Source organism: Rhinoderma darwinii, chromosome 6 (genome assembly GCF_050947455.1).
Source record: "Rhinoderma darwinii isolate aRhiDar2 chromosome 6, aRhiDar2.hap1, whole genome shotgun sequence".
Taxonomy (NCBI): Eukaryota; Metazoa; Chordata; class Amphibia; order Anura; family Rhinodermatidae; genus Rhinoderma; species Rhinoderma darwinii.
The window spans coordinates 113,174,730-113,187,024 of NC_134692.1; the positions used below are offsets into that span (position 1 = coordinate 113,174,730).

Consider the following 12,295-nt stretch of genomic DNA (forward strand, 5'->3'; position numbering starts at 1 on the left):
TACACGTAAACACGCCCAGTTAAAAACACAATACACGCCCAGTTGGACATAACGAAAAAAACACGCCCAGTTGTCCATTTCAAACCTCATTTGCATATATATATATATATATATATATATATATATATATATATATATATAAAATAGCTCATAACTTGGCCAAAAATGAACGTTTTAAAAAAAAACAAAACGTTACTGTTATCTACATTGCAGCGCCGATCACATGCAATAGGAGATAGGGATTTCAGAATCTGGTGACAGAGCCTCTATAAGGCTTCGTTCACATCTGCGTTGTGGCATCAGTTTTAGCGGATACATTGAAATGAAAAAAAACACTAAAAAAAACGGATAGACCTATGGATGCCAGACTGACTGCAACAGAAGGTAAAATATATGTTTTTTACGGATCAGTTTACCGAATCCGTAAAAAAAAAAACCAGACTCTTTTCTTTCAGTTTGTCATCAGTTATAACAGACCCATTTCTATTTTTACATCTCTCATTTTTAGGCTTCGTTCACATCTGTGTCAGGACTCCGTTCATGGGTTACGTCGGAGCTTCCCGTCAAGGGAACCCATGAACGAACGGAAAACAAACCACGTGCAGAAAAAATACGGATCTGCTAAACTTAATGCATAACTGATACAAAAGGATGGCATATTACTTTGTATCAGTCATCCATGGACTTCAATGTTGGAAACCTGACGGAAAGGAGTTTTCCGTTTTTTTTTGTCATTTTTGACGGAAAAAAATGGCACAGCAGACTACGGTATTTTTACTTTCAAAAAAACTGAAACCTGACGGACCGCAGCCTAAATGAGCACAACTGATGCAAAGTTAAAACCTATTGAAATCAATGGGTTTTTTGATGGAAACGTTACCTTCCGTTCTTGCGGTCCTCTGATGGATAGGCTAGAACGGAAGCCACAACGCAGATGTGAACGAAACCTAACTTTTACCCCTCTGTTGCGGCTTTACCAAAGAGATCAGCTGTAAAAGGGGAAATTACTAAACAGGATACAAAACAGTAATTGACTACATTACAGACTCGATACATTGTCCATTAGATCCTCATATTGATTTTTTTAATCACCGATGGTTCATTGCTGCGTGTAAATGGGTCTTTAATAAAATTAAAATTGATAATTCACCGTTGATCAGATTGTTGCTCCGAGTAAATAGTACACATGATTTTAACCCCTTAAGGACGTGGTCAATTTGAGTTTTTTCATTTTAGTTTTTTTCTCCCAGTCTTCCAAAAGCCATAACACTTATTTCTTGGTCAACATAGCCGTATGAGGGCTTGTTTTTTGAGGGACAAGTTGTAGTTTTTCATGGCACCATTTATTGTACTGCATGATGTACTAAGAAGCGGTAATTTTTTAGATTTGTGGGGTGAATTGGGCAAAAATGGGCATCATTTTTAGTGTGGGTTTTGTTTTTACGGCATCTATCAGGCGGTAAAAACTACATATTCACCTCATTCTACAGGTTGATAAGACTACGGCGATACCAAATTTATATATTTTACCACTTTTAGAAAAATAAAACTATTTGCTAAAAAAAAGAAAAAAAAAAAAAAAAAAGTTGCCGCATATTCTGAGAGCCATAACTTTATTTTTCCATTAATTTAGTGATGGCTTAAATTTTGCAGAGCGAGTTGTAGTTTTCACGGTTACCATTTTGGGTTACATGCGACTTTTTGATCGCTTTTTATAAAAAAAAATTTGAGAGCTAAGGTGACCAAAAGACTGCAATTTGCGTGTTTTATATATAATATTTTTTTACGGCGTTCACGGAGTGGGTTAAATGACGCTATATTATGATAGTTCGGACTTTTACGGATGCGGCCATACCAGTTATGTTAACTTTTATTTATTTTTTTAACATTGCTTTAGGGACAAAAATGAGAAAAGGTATTTTTTTTTTAACTTTTAATATTTTTTTTTTGGGAACATTAAAGAGAAACAAACTAAAAACCGTTTTTTTTTATTAGTCCTCCTAGGGGACCTGAGCAAGCGATCATTGGATCAGTTGCATGATATACTGCAATTGTAATGTATTGTAGTTTATAGTGATACTGACAGTCTCCTTTGAATCCCCCAGGCTGTCATGACAACCGTCCGCACCCCCACCCCCCTATTGCCTCCGGCGGGGGTGTGGGGGGAGATGACAAGTTCTAACCATTTAAATGCCGCAGTCGCGATTGACTGCAGCATTTAAGGCGTTAAACGGGTGGAATCCAAGCGATCTATGATTCCGCCAGTTGCAGTGAGGTGTCGGCTGTCACACGCTGAGTATGGAGCGCGCTCAGCTTGTGAGCGCGCACTATAATTCCTCTTAAAGCTTATCACGTACAGTTACGTGATGATGCGTTAAGGGACACTACACCTAAAGTCTATTTGATCTATATTTGCTGAGCAGCTGCATATAATTTATTGTTCCTTGTTATCTGCCATCTATAATGAGATATGGTATAAGACCATTATTTATTAGTGTCCTTTTACACCGGCCAATATGGGCCGCAACAACAAAACGCCGATTAACGAGACAGAGCTCATTGATCGTCTCTCTTGCTTCTTTCACAAAGAGCTATTATCATGAATGAATGGGGACGAGCACTTGTTACACAGATCACACAGGGAGATGTGCTGCCAACAACGATAATATATTCTGCTGCATAAACGATACGATCAACCGATGAACGAGCGTTTGCATATTTATCGGCTTATAGTTATCCGGTTTGCACGGGGCAATGATCGGGAACTATCATTCATATGAATACTTGCTTGAACGATCATTGGCCCGTGTAAAAGGGCCCTAAGGTAGGAGAAAATCTAATTCTTACAAAGATCTTTTTGCTATGTTAAGTAGCTGTTGGCGGAAAAAATTGGAAATTACAAAGATTAAAAAAAATAATAATAATTTCTTTAAATGCATAAACATATATAAACACATCAACGTTTTGCTTTCCCCTGGGAGACAGCCTCAGTGTAAGACGTGTGAATGAAATCATAGAGTTGTTTTGCTGTATTAGAGTTTCCGAGAATCTCAGACAATCTCTCTAGAGATAGCGTTGTCAGTTCTGCTATGTTCTTTACATGATTCATTATGGCTCGACAATTTTTGGCATTGACCCCTGGCATTTTTAGAAGGAAGTCCTGAGGGCCCGGATTATATTTCTCAGATTCTGGGATGGTTTCTGAGTCAGCAGTAATAGCCATGGCTGTCGCAGCATCAGGTTGTGGCCTGTTCTGCTTCAGCTCCTCAAAGAGCTCTGCAGTGGCATAAGGTGATGGACACCACAAAATACGAAGTCTAGGAAAGTGGAGTGTAAGAAGAGTGATTTTTGAGGTCAGGTCGTTCACAGAAATTTCCTGGTGGATTGAACTTCGAGAAGTGAGGGAGAATGGCTTGTTGGGGTCAAATTCTATCAGTAGTATAGGCCGCTTGTAATATCGGCACATTGAAACACTCTGCGTGTAGAGACGTCCATTGTTCAATGAACCAATCAGGTCACTCACGCTTTTTCTTTCTACACATATGTCTGGAGTTAGAATGTAATCTCCCACTTCTAGAGTGACGGGTTCTATGTCAATGCCGCGTCTGTGGATCAGAGATGGTAACTCGCTCCGGAATTCTCTCATGTCGACAATGATGTTGTGCTGCACGTTCTTCTGCTGCTGGCCTCCTAGAAATGAAATAAAACTAGAATGACTAATGTGCTAAATGTAAAAGGCAGGTGGATAATTTTAAAGAGCCATTTAGGGTGGGTTCAGTTTTTACCAATGTGGTCCACCAAAACGGTAGTCTAGGGTCTGAAAATGTGTCCATTTATATCAGAGTGGTGCATAGATTGTGATAGATTGGATACATGATAGATTACATACATGTTGTGTACTTGTCATTTCACAAAACTTCTGACGTGATCCTGGCATATCAGAAGTTTTTTTTACTGTACTCTCACCAATCACTAAAACAAATGGGCAAAAACCTCTCTAATCAGCTTTGTTTGGTCATCGTGGGAGACTGAGCAGAGCTGTGTATACAAACTTCAAAGGCACCAAACACTAGCCCTAACTTCAGGGAGGAGCTAGTTTTTGGTGCCTTTACAGCTACCCAATCCCAACCCGCTTGTCCTACCCACCCCACAATTGTGTGGTTTATTCTCCCATGCCATGTGCTGCCTGAAGGTGGATGTGGCAGCACCCCGCGTTCATCCGGCAAACCGTACTGAACGATAGGATACGGCACCAAACCTCCCAGGGAGCCAGACACAAAAACGCTGCAGGTAGCTTTTTGGATCCGGCTCCTGCACTGGTCCGGCACCGTACGGTAGCACAACTTATGTCCCATGTGCCAGAACAGATCTCACAGAAAGCCATGGGATCAGTTCCAGCATCAGTTTACCTCCGGTTTTTCTGTAACACGCCAGAGGGAAACGGACAGGGACAACGGATATATGAAATAAATGTATATTGAATATGGTAGCAATACTAACACAGTAGACTATATGAGCTCACAGAGTAACAGATTGACACCCAAGGAGAGAGGGCCTGTCTGAGGGAAAGGGGAAAAAAGACATGGAGAGATGCCTCATTATCACCTATCATTAGGGATCATCTTGATGTATTCCTGAACATCCAGCTGCATAAACCATCAGTACCTGCAGAGCAATAAGGTCCTATCCTTATCTCAGAGATCCTACCTCTTGTTGGAGAATCTGTTCATTAATGAGCAATTCAGTCAAACTTGGATAGTATCTCCCTATATAGGGCATTGCTATGTCCAACAGGCACTATGGTCCATTTATATGGCTGACTGCCAGGGTTTAGACCCCCATCACCTCAGTATGTGCCATTGATGTGTAGTCCCAGAAAAACCCTTTAAATGATAAAATGTTGGCTGTCTGAATCAGTCACTAGGAGGGCGGCTTTTTCCATTGAACTCACATTTTTAAGACTTCGAGTTGGAAAAACAAAACTGAAATGATAAGTACACTTTAAGAAATAGAAACCAACTTGTAGGCATTGTGGTCAAATTAGAGACTTCAAGGAGTTGTCCAGTTTAGAAAGCGCACTTTAAATTCCCCTATAAGGGTATCTGAGAGTTAATAGAGGAGGTTCCCATGTTCAGGGTCCTTATCTCTTGGTTACAAAGAGTGTCTTTCACTCTAAAAAGGACCTATCCTGCATTACACAGATAACCAATTGATATGAATGGGCACTGTGTAATACATAATTTCCCCTGTGGTGGCACTGCAGGGAAATTGAAAACTTACGCCTCGTGCACACGACCGTTGTGCCATTCGGGCCCTTTTTGACGGCATCCGAGTGGCACCTGATAGTCTTCACGGACCCATTCACTGTAGCGGGTGAATCAGGTCTGGGAAAAATGATCAGAGTCTCCGATCCGAGGAAAGATAGGACAGGTTATATCTTTCCTCGGATCACTGACGGGACTGAAAGGAGCCCTGACGCAGACATAAACTAAGCCTTACTGCCATGTTTCCACACAGATTACAACTGATTGCTGTGGTTCCCAGCGGGGAGATACTTTGTGATCTGCTTATTTTCAAAGGACCCTTCTAACAAGTGGGCATTGTCCACTTTAATGCACAGATAATTTAACCAACAAAGCAATGGTTAATACTACATCTGCAAAAAATATTTAAAATCAAACAAAATGACGACTAACATTCTTTTACATAATTTGTTCCCTTTGCACTTAAGATTTCTTTGCTTGTCATGTGAGATAAACATCTCACAACAAAAGATATTAATCACGTTTACTTGATAAAAATAATTGGCCTGAAAACCATTTCCAATTCCATGAAAACTCCTTGGAAAGCAGCGATGAAATCTCACACTACCTACCAGCTTTGCGGGTATCAGTAGCAGCTGAAGTAGGAGTAACATCTCTCTGAAGATCCAAGTTTGTATCATCTCTTCCTTCTCTTTCCTCAGGGATTACCATGCTGGCCTTCTCCCTGAAAAACATTAACATTAAATACTTGTTAAGAATTAGTCGCCCCATATTGCGCAAATAAAATAAAAATAAATAATGGTACAAAACAAAAACAGCACATTTAGCCCCACCCTTATCAACGGCATAAACATCAAATTTTTGCAAACAGCTATGTATGTTCTCAGACAACCCCATAAACATGAACACTTGGTTCTCCTTAGGCTAAGTTCACAGGTCGCAGATTTTCATTGCATATTTTACCCTATGCAAAAACGTGAGCTCTGCATCAAATCCGCAACAAATTCTGTGACAAATCTGCAACGTGTGAACTCAACCTTAGGCTACATTCACAAGAACGTAGCCCACCTCGGACATGAAAAACTGCAGTTTTCCACGTCCGAAGTGGACCCGTTGTCACAGATCCCCCTTAGCCTAGTCTATGGAAAGATGCGTGACACGTAGGAAAATAGGACACGTCCTATTTTTACACGGACGAGATTCACGTTCGTGTGAATAAGCCCTAAGAGTGCATGCATGTTTATTTCAGTAAGAAGAGGGCAATAAGAAACGGTCAGACCCCCTGCCAGTGCTCAACACCTTTGTGAAGGATTTTGCATTTTAAAATCTATAAATGCCTGATCCTTGCCTCCTTTACGGGGAGATGGCCAGATCAACCAACATTTATCTAATGTGTACGTTCTACTTTACAGGTCGTTTTGTAATGTCACCGCCCAAACATCTTCCCCCAGCTGAGGGTAATATACTTTGTCTGCCCTGCCAAGAGAAGTGAGGGGAGAGAAGGGACAACTGCTCAGAGAATAAAACGGTCTATATCCAAGTCTGTTTGCCTGTAAGCGGACATCTAAGCACTACTAGAATACTGCCCCCTATGGTGAATTAAACATAAATACCATAAATTAGAGCCACCTTTTATAATGGACTATAGAGGCTGATCTTAACACATGACCAAGCACTAGACATGCCTGAAAAACAATTCTGTTATATGATAAACCATAGGGAAAGTTCTCGCATTACAGTTGTATAGTTCAGGTGTTAAATTACCAGCAGAAATCTACCTTTTCAACTACAATATAAATTAAACAGATAACATATTTTATCAATGAGAATTCATTTTGCTAGCGTTACTTAGTCGTAATACCAGTCTGTATACAGAGTACTTTAAGAGGCTCTGTCACCAGATTATAAGTGCCGTATCTCCTACATAATCTGATCGGCGCTGTAATGTATAAAACAGGTGTTTTTTTATATTTTGAAAAACAATAATTTTTGAGCAAGTTATGAACAATTTTAGATTTATGCCAATTAGTTTCTTAATAGATAACTGGGCGTGTTTTTACTTTTTACCAAGTGGGTGTTGTGAAGAGGAGTGTATGAGGCTGACCAATCAGTGACCAATCAGCGTCATACACTTCTCATTGTTCCAGCCGAGCATGATCCACAGCACAATCACACTGTAACAATGAGAAGTGTATGACACTGATTGGTCACTGATTGGTCAGCGTCATACACTCCTCTGTACAACCCTATTAACCCCTTAATACCGAAGGTGTTTTAAACCTTAGTGACCAGAGCAATTTTCGCAGTTTTGCTATTCACAGATGTAACGCAGTATAACTCTGTATGTGTTTTATGTATCGATGTGAATTTTGCACTGTTTTCTTGGGACATGTAGTGCTTCCTTTTTGTGGTATATATGTATAGGTAACATTTTTGTTACTTTTTTTTTATAGCCGTGGAAAGACAGAAAAAAAAGTTTATTTTTTATTTTTCATCATTTAAAATGTAACAGTTTGAAAATAAAAGTAATTGTATCATACAAATGTATAGAAATATATTTTTTCATTTATCCTGATCATATGGACACCTGACTTGGAGGTGTAGTTTATTTTTTTTGACCAGAAATATAGTATAAAACACAAGTGCCCCTTTTTTCAATTGCGCACTAAAAGGTCTTAATTTCGTTTTTTCACCATGGTAGTAATGTATGGGTAATGGACTTGAAGTCCAATAAATAATGGTAAAAAAAAAACATTGTGTTCTACAAACTAGACACACTAAAGTCTATTTCTAGCGGTTCAATTTCGGTTTTAACCCTTCACACTTTTTACAGAATTTGTCCAAACTTGGGCCCAAAAAATGTAAATTGCATTTTTTTTTTTACAAAAGTGTCACTTTTCTTAAGCCATTTCGAAACACCATATGACATACTGGTAAAAGTGACACCTTTCCACATTCTGCTATTTCTCCCGTGTACGGCGATACCAAATATGTGTGTCTAATCTATTATATGGACCCGTTATAGGGCATATCATAGAAGGAGTCCATTTTGGCTTTTGGAGGCCTTTTTACGCCAGAGCTGATTTTAGGGAACCCCGCTATATTTGCCGTGGTACTGCAGGTCATTTTGACAAGTATAAATGTCCTGCTAATATTCATCTAGGGGTATAGTGAGTATTTTTAATAGGTGGAAAGAAATAAAAAATAGATTTTTCCAGAAAATACAGTATTGCTGCATTTTTACAGTGAAACATTATCCAATAAGCAACCCTCCCTTTCGGTTCTCCCTACAAAAACAGTGTGAAAGTAAATGAGCTAATAATTGGGTAATATCACGGTCTTTGCCTTCATAAATTCTAAAGGCGGATGTGTAGCCTGTACCGCGCTCACACAGCTTGTAGATTTTAACCCCATATTTTGCGCTCTTTGAGGGGGATGTACTGGCGGACTGAGAGCCTGCCTTTGTAACTCATCAGCAATTCATCCACCGCCAGGTTTTTTTCGGTGTTGTACATTGGCATAAATGACTCCTCCAAAGTTTTTATCAGGGGCCTTATTTTATACAGGCGGTCACTGCCTGGATCACTATGGGGGGGGGGGGGCTTGGTGATTGTCGTTAAAATGAAGGAAGCGCATTAGCACTTCATATCGGCTTCTGGTCATAACGGCTGGAAAAACAGGTGTGGCATGTGTAGGGCTTGTTGCCCAATATGACCGGATTGAGGGCTTTTTCACTAACCCCACGTTGAGGATGAGCCCCAAAAAATGTTTAAGTTCGCCAGTATTTGTGGGGTGCCACTGCTTTGCATAGGACGACGTTGGCTTTTCAGCAAAGAATTGCGAGCATACAGATTGGTTTGGCTAACAACCAGCTCAAATAGTTCATCTGTAATGAATATTTAAAAAAAAATCAAAAAAAAAAATCGAGGGCTGTAAAATTTTCCACATTAATATTTATCCCTGGTGTGGCAATAAATTCTGGGATATTAGGGGAAAATGACTCTGTGGGTACCCACTCAATATATTCTGGGGGAATAGAGTGGGCTGTGTTTTGTGGTACTTCTGCGACATGCCCTGTGCTTGTGGACTCTGCAGCGTTTCTACCTCGGACGCGGTTTCTGTATCGCTTTTATCAGAGTCAGAAATTAACATGGCGTATGCCTCTTCCAGCGTGAACCTTTCATGGGCCATTGTAATTACACGCACGTACAACAAAGACTGTAACCACAGACGCACACGCAGACAAATTTTATTATTTTTTCTTTACTTTTTTTTTTTTCCACAGACAAAAATACACGGACGTCACAAAAGCACGCGCCACAAAAAACTGATGTCGAACAAACACGTAGACTATAAAACGTTTTGTTTTTTTTGCACAAAAAAAAATACACAGACGTCACACACGTACGCTACACAAAAACCCTAGGCTAAACCTAGACTAACTCTAGAATAGAACCTAGAATAACCCTAAGGGCATGTTTACACGTGGCGGAATTGCTGTGGAATTACGCTGCGGACAGTCCGCAGTGGAATTCTCCTGCGGCCGTTTTTTACATTTGTTTGTATCCATTTTTAGGCAAGTTAGTTCAGATGTTGCGGAAAACTCTGCTGCGGACCATAGGCTGCGGTGCGGAATTTCCCTCTGCAGCATGCACGGTCTGTTGCGGAGAAGAAGCGGAATTTCACTGCGGATTTCAGCCTTTGCAATGCAAAAACTGAAATATGTGGCAAGTCCGCTGTGTTTTCTGCAATGTCTGAATTACCTGTCAAATATGCAAATGTTGCTGCAGATTCGTTGCGTAATTGCCGCAAATCTGCACCAACATTTGCAGCGGAAAAACTCTGCCACGTGTGAACGTGCCCCAAGGATAACCCTAGCCTAGGTATACAATTGAAGTTTATATAAAGTTTATATATTAGATTTTTTGTAATTTTGTGTCTTTAGTGTCACTGTAAAATTTTCTCTCTATCTCTTCTCATACAGAGTAACAAGTGTGAGGAGAGACAGAGACAGGTAGGAGAAACTTTTCATTTTGTGATCTCCGTTCATGTGATCACTGTGAAAACCATTCACAGAGACCACTGTTATTGGTCTCCGATCATCACTCTGAAGCAAAGGCTGTTAGCAACAGCCTTGGCTTCAGGAGGCAGATTACCCGATGACCGGGAAAACCGCTCCGATGCGGCCCCCTCCCTCCCAAACCACTCAGATGCGGCACTTGCTATTTATTGAGCATAAATCTAAAATTGTTTATAATTTGGTCAACAATGATTGTTTTTCAAAATAAAAACCACGGTTATCTACATTACAGCGCCGATCAGATTATTTAGGAGATAGGGCACTTATAATCTGGTGACAGAGCCTCTTTAAAGAGGCTCGGTCACCAGATTCTCAAATCCCTATCTCCTATTGCATGTGATCGGCGCTGCAATGTAGATAACAGTAACATTTTTTTTTTTGAAAAACTTTCATTTTTGGCCAAGTTATGAGCTATTTTATATATATGCAAATGAGGTTTGAAATGGACAACTGGGCGTGTTTTTAGTCGTATGTCCAACTGGGCGTGTTTTTTTTCGTACGCCCAACTGGGCGTGTATTGTGTTTTTAACTGGGCGTGTTTACTTGTTTCACTAACTGGGCGTTGTGGAGAGAAGTGTATGATGCGGACGAATCAGTGACCAATCAGCATCATGCACTCCTCTCTATTCATTGACACAGCAGCATCATGTTCTTACTAGAACGATGTGCAGCCACATACACAAGTGTCCTGATAATGAATACACATGACCTCCAGCCTGGACGTCATGTGTATTCAGAATCCTGACACTTCTGAATCTTTTCTGTGAGATTCCAGCAAGCCGCGCGTAATCTCGTGAGATTACGAGGTAAACGAGATTTCGTTTCCCTTGCTGGAAATCTCACAGAAAGGATTCAGAAGTGTCAGGATTCTGAATACACGTGACATCCAGGCTGGAGGCCATGTGTATTCATTATCAGGACACTTGTGTATGTGGCTGCACATCGTTCTAGTAAGAACACTATGCGCTGTGTAAATGAATAGAGAGGAGTGCATGATGCTGATTGGTCACTGATTCGTCAGCATCATACACTTCTCTCCACAACGCCCAGTTAGTGAAACAAGTAAACACGCCCAGTTAAAAACACAATACACGCCCAGTTGGACATACGAATAAAAACACGCCCAGTTGTCCATTTCAAAGCTCATTTGCATGTATATAAATAAGCTCATAACTTGGCCAAAAATGAACGTTTTTAAAAAAAACAAAACACGTTCCTGTTATCTACATTGCAGCGCCGATCACTTGAAATAGGAGATAGGGGTTTGAGAATCTGGTGACAGAGCCTCTTTAAAGAGGCTCTGTCACCAGATTTTGCAACCCCTATCTGCTATTGTAGCAGATAGGCGCTGCAATGTAGATTACAGTAACGTTTTTATTTTTAAAAAACGAGCATTTTTGGCCAAGTTATGACCATTTTTGTAATTATGCAAATGAGGCTTGCAAAAGTCCAAGTGGGTGTGTTTAAAAGTAAAAGTCCAAGTGGGTGTGTATCATGTGCGTACATCGGGGCGTTTTTAATACTTTCACTAGCTGGGCGCTCTGATGAGAAGTAACATCCTCTTCTCTTCAGAACGCCCAGCTTGTGACAGTGCAGATCTGTGACGTCACTCACAGGTCCTGCATCGTGACGGCCACATCGGCAGCAGAGGCTACAGTTGATTCTGCAGCAGCATCAGCGTTTGCAGGTAAGATCGACTTACCTGCAAACGCTGATGCTGCTGCAGAATCAACTGTAGCCTCTGCTGCCGATGTGGCCGTCACGATGCAGGACCTGTGAGTGACGTCACAGATCTGCACTGTCACAAGCTGGGCGTTCTGAAGAGAAGAGGATGTTACTTCTCATCAGAGCGCCCAGCTAGTGAAAGTATTAAAAACGCCCCGATGTACGCACATAATACACACCCACTTGGACTTGTACTTTTAAACACACCCACTTGGACTTTTGCAAG

The 12,295-nt window shown here is 40.6% G+C and overlaps 1 protein-coding gene across 3 annotated transcripts in view; it reads right to left on the reverse strand.

Moving 5' to 3' along the window:
- Nucleotides 1–208: 208 nt before the first annotated feature.
- Nucleotides 209–12,295, reverse strand: part of ERCC4 (ERCC excision repair 4, endonuclease catalytic subunit) — a 53,329-nt gene continuing 41,242 nt past the window's right edge. For all 3 annotated transcript variants that reach the window (XM_075830133.1, XM_075830131.1, XM_075830132.1), the window contains 2 exons: nt 5,876–5,988; nt 209–3,690 (listed from right to left, as the gene is read on the reverse strand). In XM_075830133.1, the coding sequence (XP_075686248.1) occupies nt 2,957–3,690; nt 5,876–5,988 (847 nt within the window). In that variant the 3' untranslated portion in view covers nt 209–2,956. The remainder of the gene's footprint in view (nt 3,691–5,875; nt 5,989–12,295) is intronic.